We start from the raw sequence: 18033 nt of genomic DNA on the forward strand, positions 1-18033 counted from the left end.
TAATCAATAGAGCAGGGATTTTAACTCTTCCATCAAACTCCAAAACTACCTGACTGCTAATTGCTCCTGAGGTCAATCTGTAATGCCTACACTTTGCTTTTGATTTACTATATTTGGGTAGATTAGTGGATGAAAAGATATGGAATGAAATGAGAAGGAGAACGTAAGCTCAGATGAGATATTAAAGTCTTGTGGGAAAATTTAAAAGAGCTCTGTAAGAAAGTGACAGAGATTTCACCATCTGAGTTTCATGAAAACAAATTATCTGTGTTTCACTGAGGAATCCAATGTGTAAGGAACTGACATATTTTGTTCCCTCCATCAGCGATCTATGTCATTTTCTTTGTCTCATAGAAGAATACTTAATTATTAGGACTAATTATTCAGGTAGACACCCCGAGCCATACAACTGCTCTGAAGTCTATTGCTATTATTGTTTCAGAGTTCTCCTTATCACTCAAGCTCAAGAGGACAGAGCACATAGAATTCCAAAGAGAAGTTAGGGTCTATATACCACCTCTCCATTTGTTCCAATTAATTTCAACAAGACCCTAATGAGGCATATGTTTGTGACTGTTGGATCACATGCCATCAATTGAGCAGTGGCATAATTAGAATCCTGCTACTGCCAAAAAGATGAATAGACCTATTGATACAAACCCATAACTGAAGCTTTCTTAACAAAGCCATTTAACCAAGTGGCTTGGGATAATGACAGATCAATACTGCAAGTAACAAAAAGTGTTTTCTATTTACATTAGAACTGTTGCAAAGTGTAAGAAAAGTGTTTTAAGATAAAACCAAGGTCTCATTTTGATGTTATTATCATTAGCATTAAAGATTGAACACAAACTTACCCATCAATGATAGCAACATCTTAGAAGATGACTACTCCAAGATGATGTGGGATAAAGTCACAATGATGATCAACAGAAGAGGCTTGCTTCTGTTTGGCCAAGTTAATAAAAACTACACAATTTACTGAATACAGGTCCCACCCAGTGTATACATGAAAAGCACCAACATTAAAAAGATAAGCTCTTAATTACCTTGCTCTGACAGGTAATATAAATGGGGGCACTTGAGAGAAGCAAAAAGAGAGTAAACTTTCAACTCTAATCCGGTCAAGACCTGGGCAGTTTTGGGGTACTGTCCAGTTTAGAAGACAATGTTCTACATAAAGATTATTGATTTCTCAAAGATTAATTAGTATCATGTCATTCATACTGGTTCACTATTGTTATTAGCTTGTAAGATATTTTTCTGCGACTTACAATCATATGAATAAAAACAGTGATTTCTAATTTGGAGTAAAGCCAACTCTTGAACAATGCAGAGGTTAATGGCACTGACTCCTATGCACTCAAAAATCCACATGTCATTTTGACTTCCCCAAGCTTTAACTACTAATAGCCTGCTGTTGACTGGAAGCCTTCCCTAGAACATCAACAATTGATTAACACACATTTTGTATGTTATATGTATTATATACTTTATACTTACATTAAAGTAGGCTATAGAAAAGGAAATGTCATTAAGAAATTTGTAAAGAAGAGAAAATACATTTACAGTACTGTACATATTTATTGAAAAAGATCCATGTATAAGCAGACCTGCACAGTAAAAACCCATGTAGTTCAGGGTCAACTGTACATCTCAAAGACTTGCTTACTTTTTAAAATTTCTTGGGCTCATAATATTCTGATTAGCTGGGTATATTTTTTTTTCTCTTATTTTGTAGGCAGGAAAACTGGGGCATTTTGCTTATCCAATAAATCCAGATATTTCTAAACCTCAAAGTTACTAAAACCTCAAATCACTTAGATTTACTTCCTCTTGGTTACAGATAGATTCTATCATATCCATGACTATATGGTGCCAGATGGATGACTAGGAGTTATTCCTCTTTAAGCAATGGAACTTGCCCTCAGCTGGTGGGGTCAGGCTCCATATTGTTACTACCACTCAGGTCCCAGGAAAGACTTCTTGGGATTAATAATGTCCCACATGACGGCCATTACAGAGCAAGGTTAGATGTAGGTTGGATAGGTCAGCTTCCTCTGAATTTTCCCAGACCATTTGACACACGCATGAATTTTTTCTAGGGCAGCTTAACCTCCTCCATAAATCAATCAACCCCTTTGTTTTTGCATAATTCTCATGCCAGGTTCTGAGGACAGCAGATACTATGTTTCTTTTGTTCTTTGTTTCTTTTTCCTCTCCAAGGATGGTACAGTTCATCTGGAGAAGTAAAATGTCATGGAAGAAAGGCTTTTGGTCCTCTGTCCCAACTACACGGCTTAACTATGTGATCTTGGGCAGAAGTCTGAGCCTCTGCTTCTCTGTCTGCAAAATGGGGATTATAAAAAAATATCTGCTTTATTTTGCCAAGTTATAGAACCAAATGCAGTAGTATGCATAAACTCTGTATAATTGCCAGGTAGTCTATTGAATTGAATAATAATCAACATTATTAGACAGTTTAGAATTCCTTGCTCCTAATGCTATAGGAATTCAGAGATGGGAGAGGTCAGTGAGAGCACAAGTAATTTGCCAAGCCATGGCTTTCAGTTGGCCTTGAAGGCTGCCTATGGTTTGAACACACAAAAAAGAAGCATTTGAAGATGCCAGAGCAAAAGCATAGCTTTAAAATTAAGAATACGTGGGTCACATTCACGATAATGGAGGCACCAGCTCATGGTAACAAAGGGCTTGGCTGGAGCATGGCAGAAAATAAGATGGGAGATGTAGAGTGAGGCTGAGTTTTAGAGGTTCTTCACGACCAGGCTTAAAATAGATGTATGAGGCAGAAGGGAGCCATCATGGTGGATGAATGACATCTTTTAATTAAATTAATTTGGCAACATTGCAGAGGTGAGACTAGGAGAAGAGTCTGGAATCATTAAGCCTATTGTATTGATTCATGTCTGTGATGCCGTAGGTCTGAACTCTAGTGGTCCATAATCCTGGTGGGAATTGAGAAAGCTCCATCCAATTTAAAAAGGGACTGGCCACAGGAGTGAGGAGAATTTAAATATTGGAAATGATTTCACAAAGTGCTGTTTTGTTCCTTAGCTAGTCCCTTTCCTCTCATGCAGTTATTTATTAAATCATCTCGGATATTTGCTGTTGTTGTTGTTCCTAAGATGCTTAACATTTATCTCTTATAAATGATGGCCTTCATAACCTCTCCCCATCTACACTTCATCATTTTCCCTTTTAATCCTAAACTAAAACTGTGCTGCTCAGGCACACTCTGATTGTTAATTGGAATGTCATTGGTGAAGCTTGCATAGTGGTGTTGTAATTGCTTCCCGGTATTATCTTAATTTTTTCTCCATGTTCAGCAGCTGAAACTGAAAATAGCTGCTCAACCCTTTGCTCTCAACAATTAGTTAAGTGGAATAGCTGGTTATCTGGGGGCAGGCTCAAACGCTGACTCATTCAGGTCTGAATAGGGATCTTCTCAAGCAGCAAAACCTTAGTATGTCATTGCAAGAAAGTTCTTCTGGAGCAGTAGTTCACAAAGTGTAGTCCCCAGATGAGCAGCAGCATCCGGGAAATAGTTAGAAATGCAAATTCTTGGACCTCTATCCCAGACCTACTAAATCAGAAGCTCTGAGATGCAGGGCCCACCAATGTTTTAACAAGCCTTCCAGGTGCATACTACAGTTTGAGGACTACCACCCTGGAGAAGAATTTTTTTATAGTTGGACAGCCAGACTTCAGAAAATACCAGGAATTTTAGAAGCTGAGTATAGAGGGCAATTACTTCCCTCTTGGAGATGATGCAGACATCCAGAAGAATAACTACTAGAACTGAGATTATTGCCTTTAGCCCTCTGCCTTTTGAAAGAAAACCTGGGTAGCCATGGCTTGCCTTGTGTTTTGGAAAGACAGGTTCTTAAGTAAGTATTCAGGACGGACTGTTAGATCTTCCCGTGCCTGGGTGTTTATTGGATATTATATTGTTAAATTGATGAAAAAAGAGATATATTTCCCATTTTGGGTGAATCTCATTTTTTCTCTATAGAGACACCTAAATACTGAGGATATGCTTAGTTAATGGTGAAGAGAAAATAGGAGTTTGTATTTCAACCTCTATCCTACACTGAACATTTATCACATGAGAAACAGCTCTTTGTTGAGGTTCTTTTGAAGGTGCTGTGATCATAGAAATCTGATCAAAACACTAAATTTGCTTAAGATTTTAGTATCACACTTGATCCATGTGGGAGCCTAGAATGAACAGCTCATCAGCTTACCAAGTGTTTTGTGTCCTCTAGTTAGTAAGTCATTAGTTAACCAAGAACAATTTAGAGAAAATCAGTTTTCTACTACCAGGATTTGAACTAGTAGCCTTATTTCAATTCTTGAAACTCTACTTTATTTTTATTGGCAACATATGTCCACAGATAGTGTATTCTGATGTGGGCATACCTCATTAGGAAGTATGTACTCCAGAGTCACTTCCCTTTGTAGTTTAAACAAAGCAATTTATTTTCTAGCTTTTGAAATTTCTGTGCATCTAGACAAGGAACTCTCCTATTTTACACAAGAAGGAAGAGGAGTTTGTATTCCATTCTCCATCCTACAGTGAGCATTAATCATTAAGATAAAGTTTCTTTGGGAAGAAAATAAATCTCTGCTGATATGTCCAACACTTTGTTATTGAATTAGTATTTTCGTTATATAAGATCAATGAACTTCTCCATGGGTTATTTCCATTAGGGGAATGAAATGTTGGGGCTTTAGAATCTCCACTCTGTGGTCTCTGATTGTGTGAGTCCACAGACTAAAGGCACTCGGAGGATTTATCTCAGAGGGGATCCTGAGAAATAGTTCTGTTGCTACTTGAAAAACCTCGGCAGGACATTTCTCCTTGTGCTCTCATGGAAAGCAGGAAAGAGCTAAACAGAGGTAGAAAACACACTCACTGATTACTCTGGTCCTACCTGGGTCCCAGGGCCTAGCCCTCTTTTGTCCCCGAGTTTCCTTCTTCTCTCTCCCTCCATCCCAACAGAGTGTGCTCATGTTTGGTGAGCTTCAGCCAGAGAAAAGCTGCCAGCACCAACAGCATAATTTACTCCCTTTATTGTTTCAGCTCAAAGTCTAGGACTCGAGGAATGATATGAAACAATGATTAAATAAGCTCTAAATTTGGTTGGAAAAAAAGGTCTATTATGGTTTCAACATCGTTCTCTGTAAATCAGAGGTGCTGTTGAGGTATATTTTTCGATATGTCCTTTAGCATTGAGCCTTTTCATTGTTGCCTTTTGGAGTGTGCAATGTAGAAGAGAGCAGCAGAAATGACAAGGAAGGCACAGAATAATCGGAAGAAGTTGCTACAGCCTGATTCCGTAGACTCTTTTAAACATCTGCTTCCATCTGTGTTGAACCAAAACATCCTCGATGGCACTGAGCTAACACATCTTCCCCCGTTATTCCTTTCTCTTTCACAGCCTAGCAGATACTTTCTGTACTAGATATATTTCAAGAGTACTGCCAAATTAACCTCAGAAACCATGGAATTGATAGAAGCTAGAGAATTCACAAGACACCCAAATATGCCAACAGTAACTCCACCAAAAACTAGTGTGACGGCAACAGTAAGGTTATTATTTGGCCTTGGTGAAGTGATGCTGGGTTTTCCATAATACCCTTGGGAACAAAGCTTTTTCTCTCTGTCCCCTTGGTTGTGTACACATCACTTGATGAGTAAGAATTTATGACGCACAAATAAGTCATTGCTGGCACACGCGAAGACATGAGTGCAATATTTACCAATAGATCTCCCAATCCTCATTCTCTCTCACACACACACACTCACACACACTATTTTTCAGTAACGCATCATAGCAGTGGCTCGCAGAGGCCAGAGATGAATTGTCTCTTTATCTCTTGAGATCTGTGGTGGATTTCTGGTCAACCTAGTTCATATACTCCTTTTCAATTCAGCTAGAGTAGCTAAGAACTCTGACACTCTGTAAACCTTGTGGGCCTTATTCTTGAAACAAACAAAAAAATGCCAGCATTGCTTTGGAATGGAAGAAGTGTCACTTATTAACTCTAGGTCTGGATTTTCCATTTTTTAATTTAAATTAATACCTGTATAGGAGAGCAGGCAAAGAGCAGTGGTAGGCTGTGATATTTAGCTTTTTCCCCCATCTCCTTTCAGCACTGGTCTAAAAGCAAGCTCTATGAAGTCCCTACCTTAGTGAAAATAGAGCCGTTGTCATTTCCTTTATAAAATAATTATAAAATAACTGTTTTTTTCAGTGTTTGTCTTTTGTTTTAGTCACTTAGTTTGTAAATGCAAGAGTAGATTACTCTTAATTTTTTGTCTGAAGATTTCCCCACATATTTTTGATTTGAGAGATGACAAAGGGCATGCTTGACTTGTAATAGAGACGAAGAATGGGTGAATCAAGGTGCATGTCATGTGATCGGGGAGTTCAACAGACTGACCCACCATGCTTCTCCGTGGGCCTGGCATTCCTGTACTGCACTAGATTTCTGCCTGTTGAACAACCAAGCATTGTCCTCATAGAAGTACAGCTATACTAACTGGTATTGCCTACAGCAATTTCCAAAGTGGTGATGCTCAGAAGTCCTCTGTCCTGCACTTCCCAAGCTAGAGTTCTCCTGGCCTGGTGGTCCTCAATGCTTCTTGTCCAGAGAAAGTATTGGCTTTACCCCGTACTCGCCTCACCTTCTTTATGTTCCTGGCCTAAGTGTTACCATTTGCTTACAGTGGTAACAGTATATTATGAATTTTCATTTACAGCTTTGAGATGCTCCTGAGGCTTTCCTGCTGCCCACTCAGCCCCAAACTTGGGACTTTTCACACACTGATCCTCTGATCAGTTTGATGTGGGAAAGCACATGGAAACCATGAACCAGTTTGTATAGTGGTACCCTTTTAAACTGCCTACTCTTGAACGAAGTAGACTGTGCTGGGGATTTGCACTGGCTGCTTGACACACAAATGCCAATTAACCTGCATGGCAAAAAATAAAAATAAAATTAACCCTTAGAGTACTGCTTCAACATTTTGGTTTAATAGTCTTGAATTTTCCCAGTTGGGCAATGCTTCTTTCCTCAGATCAGAATGCTGCACATTAAGTCCCTACTTTGCCTAGCCAGAACATCAACCAGGATCCTCTCCTCCACAGCATTCCTGAGATGCTCCTGGGTCCTTCACTGTTAATCAACTTAGGGCTTTAAAAAGTCCAAAACACAGCCACTGTGTTTAATTAAAAATGGGCTGAATTTCTAACATGCTGGAGGGTATGAGGGACTGTTTTTAGCTTTGGTACGTGTCCTCTAAAGGAAAAAAGTCAGTTCTTTAAGGGTTAATATGAAATTAAGGAATTTGGTGGTGTGTCCTGCTTGTCCTTCCTCCAAGGTGTCTGCATGATCTTCTTTAGATTCTTAGCTCAATTGTCGAATGATGACAAAAATAATATTTGTGTAAGATTATGAAAACAAATAAAAGAACAAGAGACTGAATGGTTGAATGGAAAGACCCCTTGACAGTGCTTGCTCAATTATCACAGGGGGTAAAAAGACCAAATGTTTTATTTTCTGAATATTCATTTTGTCCTCTACCCTGAGCACCACCACTGCACAATGTTGTGGGAGACCTGATGATGCTTGTCATTTACCCTTTGCTTTTTCTTCTTCCTGTCTAATAGCCCAATAGAATCCTGCCAGAATTTCTACAAAGATTTCACGTTACAGATCGACATGGCTTTCAACGTGTTCTTCCTTCTCTACTTTGGCTTGCGGGTAAGTTTAGGCAACAATGCCCAGTATCACAAAGGGGCATGCAAGTCGGGGACCCAGTGCCTGCTCTTACAGGCCAGATGAAGCTCAGTGTTTCCGGGGAGACAATGTATCTGCGTTCTGATTTTCAGTTTGTGAGAGAGCCCTCTCCTTAGCACACCGTTTTCTGAAGTACATGTTAATTGTGTTCACAGGAAGAGAAATAGGAATTGAAACAACTATTATACTTCTACTGGCCGACAGTTTCTCTTCCTTGTATTCAAATATGGGGGCATAGTTCCCTTAAATAGAGCCAAAAAAACTTTCGACCCTTAAATATGTTTACCAGTGCTCACTTAGCTGAATCCTGAAAGAACAGTTGCGAGGAAGGAATCAAAAAGAGGTAGGGTAGCAGAATTTGAGGCTTAGAGGTTTTATACTAGACCCTGTTTATGACTGGAGCTATACAGATGTGGATTGCGTGCGCGTGCACGTGCGTGCATGTGTGTGTGTGTGTGACTATATTGGTATGTATTGGTATATTTATATTAGAGGGTCTAATGAAGGTGTGATCATTCAAACTTCTCTATAATGCTGTTGAAAACCAAAGATTACAGCCTAATCTTTCCCTAAGGCTAATGTAGCACGTAGTCACTCTTTAGAGAAAGACTGTATATCTGAATTCTAAGACAAAAATTACATGTAATTGGTGTATACATATATGAGACAAACATAACATCTTCCTCTAGAGCCACAGGAAAACCAAAACATACCCTTTGGCAAGAGTATAGTTTGAATGCCAGCACTGTGCTTCTCATTTTTTTTTTTTCTTCTTTTTTCTTTTCCCTAGTTTATTGCAGCCAATGATAAGCTGTGGTTCTGGCTGGAAGTGAACTCTGTAGTAGATTTCTTCACAGTTCCCCCAGTGTTTGTGTCTGTGTACTTAAACAGAAGTTGGCTTGGTAAGTTGATCTCTCTTTCTTTCTTCTTATTGGTTCCTGAGCCATGGTTGAAATACAGAATCTAATGTGGACCAGAGGCTTAGAGTTTTGGAAGTTGATGATGACAGTTCTCTTTGGAGAACTAAACTGTAAGGATTTGCACAGCTCTTGCTTCAGGTAATGCAGTTTTACATTGTCTAAGCCCTGGTGGTCATCGCTGTCATAGCCAGGAACTCTACATTTATGGTTCTATCACTTTTCATTCAACGTAGAGTCCATACTGGACAAATAAGCCCCCGGGGATAAGGCCAACTTTCTGAGTAGCTGACTTATGCACCCCAGAAAACCTGCCTGCCAACGTTCACTTCTACCTGCTTCTTAGTTTTATGAAAAGTGGGTCCTGTGTGGTTTATTTATAGTTATAAGTTCCTTTGTGGAGCAGAGTAGGGTAAACTTCTTGAGTCACCCCTCACCCTGAAGGAGATTGAGCTTCCTTTCTGTGTCAAAGGAAGAGCTTATCCTTTGACACGGGAAGGAAGCTCAATCTCCTTCAGGCTGGTACTGTGTTCACATCTCACTTTCCACTCCGCTTGGCAGGTCACTTCTTGTATCAGGATTAGGACAATTTGGTGGAAAAAGTAACTAGCTCAGAGACTGGTTATGGCAGCTAAAGGCTTAAAGAAACAGCTTCAAGGTTCTCTTTGCCACACTGAATAATATTCTCAGAATGTTTCTGCTACCATAGTCGAAAGGGGAATAAAAGAGGCTGAAACAGGATTCAGAAGACCTTTGGAGTTCCATCTGTCTTTATTTTTTTAGAAAATTTTATCAAAGTGAAATACATGTGTTTTTTTCAAAGTGACACATTCGAATTATGTATACATAAAGAAAATATTAATCATCCCTTCTCCCTGCATTCATCACTGCCTGCTCTCTGGGACGCTCAGTGTTAACAGAGTTCCATACTTTCCTTCATGCTTATTTCACTGCAAACAAATGTGGATATGCACATATAATAGTGTTTTAGAGGTGATGGTCTTTGTACAAAATAATCGTGTCAATCACATTGCAATGCAATTTGGTTTTCTTACTAATAAATGATGGAAATTCTTTCAGCTCTGTAATAATTCATTTTACAACAGTTGGAGAAAATTCCAAAAATTGTTGTACTACAGTTTACTCAGCGATTATCCTAACGATGGACTCGATTGCTTTATTTTTCTACTATAACCAATGGTTTAATAAACACCCTCATCCACCTACTTGTACAATTCTATTTCTATAGGTAGTTCTAGGTGCCAGAAGAGCACTGACTTACTGGATCAAAGAATATGTGTATTTTAGTTTGTACAAATGTTGATGAATAATGTTTCAAAAATGTTATATCAAGATATGCTTCTATTAGCAATGTATTTTGATGTCCTTGTTAGCACTGTGAATTTATTATATACCTACTATCAAGTATTTTTAAAAAGCATCTTTTATGTATAATATAGGCAGTAATTATATACACACATATGTGTGTGTACCTGTGTGTGTGTGTGTATATCCTATAAGGATTCTATTTTCTACCACTTTTCCCATTAGAATTGTATCCATTTTCTCAATGGAAAAGTTTTCATACTTGATATGAGGTGTGCTTGCTCAGACTGAGTTTTCTAGCCAGCACAATGAGACCATTAGAGCTGCACACAAATCCAAGAAGTATCCTCAGCATGACCTAAATATGCTTTGGTGCCAAAGGTCCTGGCTGCCTCAGCTTAGCTATTGACTGGCTTTATGACACAGGGGATCTACCTTTCATCACTTGGCCTGTTCATCTGTAAAATAAAGGTTGGGCTAGATGATATCTGAAGTTCTTTCCGTTCAGAAAGTCTCTAAGATGCTTGCATTATTAATGGGAAATTTGGGATCTAAGTTGTTGAGGAGGACTGGGAAGTTAGTGAAATTAAATCATCAACATTTCTGAGTCAAAATTATGTGTGGGCTGCTAACCAGGGCTCTTTCTAAACCATCCCATTGTGAAGGGTCCAAACACACACACAAATACACACATACACACCCAGAAAGCCTTAAACAAAGAGACAAGGAGTGAAGGAAAGGAGGAAGGGAAGCAGGGAGGGAGAAGGGTAGGAAGGAGGAAAGTAAGAAGAACTAAAGGAAGGAATCTGCCTTCTCTACCTGGCTATGCTCTAATTACTCTGTAGACATCGAATGACCACTTGCCTTTTCTGGACGATCAGTTTTCCCATCTGAAAAACAGAAAGTTTGGACTAAATTACTACTTTCCTGTCCTTACACTTCATGAAACTGAATTTTATGTGAAGATTCATTCTCCCATGGTTCCTTGTTGTCTTAGATGATTGGGGATACCCCTTCATGGCTGTGGTGGAGGCATCCCTCTTCTGAAGCCAGCAGATCTCACCCTAGCTAAGGGTGTGGAGCCAAGTCTCCTTGTTGTGAGTGAAATGTTCCCTAGAGAGGCTTAGTGTCAAGAGAACTTGAATGTTTTAAAAACCCATGCCTTGTAGTGGATGGTTTAAACCTGATTTTTAGAGGTGTGCTCTGATTTAATGAAAAACTAGCAGAGCAAACAGAAAAAGGAGAAAATGAAAAAGGAAGAAAATGAATTATACTTTTGCATCAACTGTGTTTGCGCTTCAGAAAAAAAACTATGTGCTTCAGTTTGTTCATTAATTGAACAATATGTATTAAGCACCGATTGCATGCCAGGCACTTTTCCAAATGATTAAGAGACAACAGTAAATAAAATAGCATGCTGTCCCTTTGACATTGCAATGGGGAAAGGATAGGAAAAACATGAATAAATATGTTATAGGGTATATTAGGAGCATAGGTACTATTGAAACTAAAAATATAAGCCTATGACCTTTTGGGCTATAAAAATAATAAGAACAACTACCCCCTCTCCTTTTGTAAGAGAAAACACCTTTAATGAAATAGTTTTGTTTGTTTGTTTGTTTGTTTGTTTGTTTGTAACTAAGCCCCTTGGGTGAGATTCAAAACTGGTCTGCCTGTTACAGAAGAGAATTTGGTAGAATAATGTTTCAAGAAGGTTCTCTTGTCTGATTTAATACGCGGGTTATTACATTGTGAAACAATTGTAGCGATGAGCTGTCAGAAATAAAATGAACATTCCCATGAGGTATGGTGTACAGAGAAGGAATAATCCCATTAAATGGGACATTTCAGGAAGTGCTGCCCGCCTCCCAGAAAATGAAAAGGTGCTACCTTTACTAGCTGAGTTTTGGGATAAGATGCAGGAAATTGAAGTCTCTCCTGGTTCTCCTGTACACACTTCCTGAGCCCTGCTGAGAGCGGAGATCTGACCTGTAGCCAGAACTTTGGGGGATAAAAAAGAGAACAAACGTCATGACTTGCCCTTACCTTTCCCAGACCATGTTTGATTTCTGATTTTTAATATATGGTTGCATATTATATAGCATAGTGTTTATTTACTTTATTGCGTGCATTTGACAGCTAACATTTATTCTGGTTCTACTATGTGCTGGGCACTCTGATAAGCCCCTTACATATATGAACTCATTTAATCCTCAGAGCAAACCTCTGATCTAGGAATTAGTTTCCCCATTTTGCAGATGAGGAAACCGAGACTCAAAGAGGCTAGCTGTCTTCTCAAAGGTCACGTAGCTGGGAGTAGTCCAAGGGGTGGTTTGATCCGGAGTTAGTCTGACTTAATGTCCATATTAACATTGTCCTTACCCTTGGAAGTCTTGGGCTTTTGAAGACTGGGTTGGGGATGACAGAGCTGTTTTCTCTACTTTATGTTGGCACCCCTCCATCGCTTCTTACTTAGAGAGGGCTTCACTTCAGGTGGGCAGGGAAGAGATCTTATTTAAGAACACATACCCTCACGTCTCCTCTTTTCCTTCTCATTCCTCCTTGCCCACCTCCAGTTTCTAGAGTTGCCACTAGAGAAACACAGAGCTAGTGTGTGTATCGTTATTTCCAGGGTACGTTAGCCACTTGGGGATCAGAGATACTTCACCTGAGAGAAAGAGGAACTAGGGGCTACCACACGTCCTTAGTTAATAGAGCAGAGTGAATCAGAGCCAAGTTCTGGGCTCTACCACCTCACTCACATTTTGGCTCAGCCACTTGCTGATGGGTCACTCTGAGCTAGCTTGTTTTTATTTGTCTTAAACTCAGTTTTCTCACCTGCACAATAGGGATATCGATAGCAATAATCTTCTAAAGCTGAAGCGGGGATTCAATGAGGTAATGTGAGTTAAGTACGATGTACGTAGGACAAGCTTAATGAGTATCCTGGGCCTCTCTTTCTAACCTACCTATCTTATTTTAAAGTGCCAGGGAAGAAAACAAACCAGAATGGAACCAAAAATAAGGCAGCGGGATGTGAGGACATCCACGCTGGCAGGCGGCAAGTCGCTGCTTATTTTAATTCCTATTCCCACACACTAGCTTATTCATTTTTGTTTCTCTCACATAATTTTTATCCGACCTCACTAAAATAAATGTACCTTGAGATGAGAGATGTATCTTATTTTGAGACTTGAATAACATGCTCTGAGGAGAACTTTTTGTTTGTCTCATTCTTTTTGAGAACCGTATCCCCAAGGTAGGTCAGTAGGCTGTGCCTCCTTTGTTTGTTTATTATTTTTTTGTTGAGGGTCATCTTATGTTGTTAAAAGAAGAGAGTAAAACTGATCTGTTTTTATTGAGCACCTACTGTGTGCTCAGCATTGGGATGAGAAGAACATGCTTGGCCACCCTATTTTTCCAACACTGTCCCTGTTCTCTGACTGACGAAATCAGGGGCTGGTAAGGAGCCACCATCATTAGACCGTGGCTGCAAAACTGTAAATCTGATTCTCTAGCTCACGTTAGACCTGGACTTGGATCTTAGACTTTAGAATCTTCAGCAGACTCTTCTAGAAAATAGAAAACTCTGCTAAAAAAAAAAAAAATAGAAAAATGAGTTAGTGCCCAGCCATAGGGCAATTAAAATGATTTAGGATATCTGCTTATAAATATATGCCTGGGCAGTCCTTTTTTGTGTCAAAAGGTGATAAAAACAGGGTTGTAAAAAAAAATACAGGTTCTTAAAAACAACAACAAAGGACAGGACATAGTTCCTGTTTGAGACCAAGGTTTCTATCTAGTTTTGGAGCCAAAATAAACACACATGCAACAACAGCAGGTAACACTGCCCACTATGTAATTGGCGTTCAAAATTACGAGGTACAGGCTGTAAGAGCCATGGGAGTTCATAGGAGAAAGAACTCTTGTGGGCACAGGAATGTGAGGAGGCCTCTGGGAGAGGCCTGGCTTCAGCCAAGGCTTGTGGCCATGGGTGAGACAGGCAGTGTGGGAAGCAGCGGGCGTTTCTGAGGGGAAAAATACCTGCCTTGTGAGGAAGGTCACAAGTGCCTATGGATAACGCCATCCTAGATAAGAAAGTACCCTTTCTATGTACCAGGCATCAGCCTCACTACCCTACAAGACAGATGTATTAGTTTCCACTTGCTGTGGTAGCACATTGCCACAAGCGTAGTGTTTTAAAACGATACAAGTTTATTACCTTACAGTTCTATAGGTTAGAAGTCAACATAGGTCTCTCCGAGCTAAGATAAAAATGTTTTCAGGGCTGTGCTCCTTTCTGAAAGTTCTAAGGAAGATTCCATTTCCTTGCTTTTTACAGCTTCCACAGGCCACCCACATTCCTTGGCTCATGGCCCCTTCCTCCATCTTCAAGGCCAGCAACAGTGGGGCTGAGTAATTCTCACACTTCATTTCTCCGAACTTGCTCTCTGTCATCACCTCTCCATGACTCACTTTTCTGCCTCCCTCTTAAACTTTTAAGGACCCTCTTGATTACACTGGGGGTCCACCTGGATAATCCAGGATAATCTTCCCATTTTATATCAGCCAATTAGCAACCTTAATTTGTCTGCTACTTTGATTGCCTTTTGCCATGTAAGTTATCACATTCAAAGGTTCCGAGTATTATCAAGAACATTTTTTTTTGGGGGGGGGGTGAATTATTCTGCCTACCAAAAGGGGTATGATTATTATTTCCATTTTTCCAAAATGGCTCAGAGAGGTTTAGTAACTTGCCCAAACTTGTAGAGCCGGCAAGAGTTGGAGCTTGGACCCATGTTCCTGTTCTGCCTGCCAGTGGCTCTGCATGGCTTGTGGAGTCCCAGAGCTCTAGCAGATGTTCAAGGCCCTCCACATCCTTGCCTCCTTATACTTTTCCAGCCTGTTCTGGGAGGGGACCCTTGGAGAGATTCTCATTGGAGTCCGAGACCTTCCCCATATCCTCACTTCTATGTAGTTTTTTATTTGTTTGTTCGTTTGTTTAATTTTTTATATTTTCTTGGGAACAGATGAATTACTGGACATCTATGCTTATTATCCATGGTTTTAAGCAAGTTACACCAAGATCTGGGCGCCCCTTCCTGTGTGGCAGTTGGGGGAATGCATTAGGTAGGTCTGCCTGTCCCCACTTAAGAGTCCTCATCCCTTAGACCTCATGCTTTCTTACCTTTTTGGAGTTTACTTAAAAGAATAGAGAGCAACCAGAATTTTAGAGTGCCAAATGAGGCGAACAAGATTCAATGGCATGTCACCGTTTTCCCAAGGAAAACAATGCAAGGGGTCAGAACAACACTTTCCCCCTTCAGTAGTCATTCTTCCAGGGGCTTGGTTACAGTCTCAGGAGTCTCTCTGCTGTCCATCCACTTCATAGAGCATCTGGCCTGGGGCTACTCCTTAGCTTGAAGAACTCCACACTAGGTGAGATGAGGTTAATAGTTAGAACTGACATTGACCAGCTTTTGGTAAGAGTTATCAAGACTGAAAGCTGTCACGGATTTCCGTTTCCTTAAATCAATGTATCGAGATTTGAGCAAAATGGAACCCAACACAAACCTGAAAGCAGTGCAGTTTGGCCAGAGAGTGGAGGCAGGCCCTTATGGGCAGCCCCAGGCACACAGCCCTGATTCCAGCCTCCCCTTTCCCTTAAATTTTCTGTCCCAGCTGCACCAGGCCGCTAGCTGCATTTGACCTCTGCATCTTTCCTCTGCATCTTCTCTGGTTGGCATCTCTCTCTCTCCTTTAAGGCACAGCCCTAACTCCACTTCCTGTCTGAAGCTTTCCCATCTTCCAGCTGGAACGAATTTCTCCCTGACCTTTGTTCCTTTGCTTTTATGATTAGCAATATAAGAGCAGTATAATTAGTTTTAGACAATCAACTAGAATGCAGATTCCATGATGATAGTGTGGCAAAGATGTTGATCACCTTGTTTTGTTGTTGTTGTTGTTGTTGTTGTTGTTGTCTTTGCTGTGTCCTCAGTGCCTTGAACAGTGTCTGGCACATAGTTTGTGCTTGTTGAGTAAGTGAATGAGAGAATATTCTTACACTAATGATAATAATGAACAATTATTGATTGTTTATTAAGAGCAGACACTGGGATCAGCATCTTATAGGCATTATCTCAATTAACATTTACAGCAACCCAAAGAGTAATTACTTTTTGTCCATTTTCACAATTTTGGGAGCTGAGGTTTGGGGGATTGGTAACTTTCTCAGGTAGTAACTGGTGGGTCCAGGGCTCAGCTCAGGACAGTCTGATTCTGGAGCCCATGCTTTTAAAATTACTGCACTGTTCGTTCTTTCTCATAGTGTGGTTCCCAGACCAGCAGCATCAGCATCACCTGAAGACTTGTTGGAAATGTAGATTCCTAGAACCCAGCCTAGACTCAACGAATCAGAAACTCTCTGAGTTTGATCCAGCAATCCGTTTTACAGCTTTCCTGGTGAATCTGATGTTCACCCAGTTTTGAAAACCACTGTCCTAGGCTGTGCTAGGATGGTTCTCAAATGGGAACATTAAAATCCATTAAAATCCCCTAGAGAGCTTTTAAAACTTGTGATATTGCATACAAACCAGCAACCAATTAAATTGGAGTCTCTTGGTTGGAGGGGGCTGACCTAGGCTCAGTATTTTTTAATGCTCCCAAGTGCATTTAAAGTGCAGTAAGGATGATAACCACTTGTGTGTATCTTTTAACCATGGATATCAAAGTCATTCCTCCCTAGAAGAGTGCTTCCTAAACTTCAATGTGCATATGAAGCACCAGGAGATCTTGTCAGAATTTAATTTCTGATCCAGGAGGTGTGGGGTGGGATCAGAGATTCTGCATGTCTACAGGTTGCCAGGTGATGCCAATACTTCTAGTCTGGAGACCATACTGTAAGTAGCAAGGCTTTCCAGTCTGGACTGTGCTGTCCAGTATGGTAGCCAGTAGCCACATTTAGCTATTTAAATGTTAATTAATTAAAATTAAACACAAGCTCAGCTTCTCAGTCACATTAGCCATATTTCAAGAGTTTAATAGCACCATGTGGCTAGTGTCTGTGGTGTTGGACAGCACAAATATAGAACATTTTCATCATTACAGAAAGTTCTGTCTAATCATGCTGCTCTAGAATGTGAGTCTTATAATAGAAAGCACCATGAATTTTTACTTTTTGTACATCCAGGACACTCTTTAAACAGTGAAGTTTAACAAATGTTTACTGAAGTGATATTTGGTGAAAGGACCAATAATGAAAGTCTGTATCTGAAAGAAGTAAATAACTTTCTTGAATGGATGTGGAGAAATCATTAGTACACTGAAAAAACCATAACTCCCACCACCCTACCAAAATTAAATTATTTAAGGTTTCTGTAAGCAAAAAAAGAAAGAAAGAAAGAGAGAGAGAGAGAAAGAGAGAAAGAGAGAAGGAAAGAAAGAAAGGAAGAAAGGAAGAAAGAAAGGAAAGAAGGAAGGAAGGAAGGAAGGAAGGAAGGAAGGAAAAGAAAGAAAGAAAGAAAGAAAGAAAGAAAGAAAGAAAGAAAGAAAGAAAGAAAGAAAGAAAGAAAGAAAGAAAAGAAAGAAAGAAAGAAAAGAAAAAAAGCACAAAAGAGGCTCCTGGCCTGGCCTGGTTGGCTCCAGCGCCACCCCCCCCCCCCCCCCCCCCCCCCGCCCCAACTCTCTTACTGCTACTGAAATGGCCTTTTGGGCTTTGAAAGGAAAGGCCTCTGGTTCCCCCTACAGGACTGATCTGGAATTTACTGGTTTAGTATGAGATTAAGCAGGACTGAGGAGGGAAGGACAAATTGGGTCAAAATCAAACGGGCAGTTTGTGCTTAGCAGAAGTGGAGGTAGGCTCACTTTGCATTCCCATGGGGGAGTGGGCATTTGATGACTTAACTCAATCACTGTGACCATGAACTCTCCATTTCTTCTCCTCAAGGGGTTCCTGGTCCCAGTG

General features: G+C 40.1%; 1 protein-coding gene across 31 annotated transcripts in view; it reads left to right on the forward strand.

The window, feature by feature from the left end:
* KCNMA1 (potassium calcium-activated channel subfamily M alpha 1) overlaps nt 1-18033 on the forward strand; it is a 683907-nt gene that overhangs the window by 387657 nt on the left and 278217 nt on the right. For all 31 annotated transcript variants that reach the window (XM_036222528.1, XM_036222530.1, XM_036222529.1 and 28 more), the window contains exons 4-5: nt 7698-7791; nt 8618-8729. In XM_036222528.1, coding sequence (XP_036078421.1) covers nt 7698-7791; nt 8618-8729 — 206 coding nt within the window. The remainder of the gene's footprint in view (nt 1-7697; nt 7792-8617; nt 8730-18033) is intronic.

Source organism: Rousettus aegyptiacus, unplaced genomic scaffold (genome assembly GCF_014176215.1).
Source record: "Rousettus aegyptiacus isolate mRouAeg1 unplaced genomic scaffold, mRouAeg1.p scaffold_m13_p_6, whole genome shotgun sequence".
Classification (NCBI taxonomy): domain Eukaryota; kingdom Metazoa; phylum Chordata; class Mammalia; order Chiroptera; family Pteropodidae; genus Rousettus; species Rousettus aegyptiacus.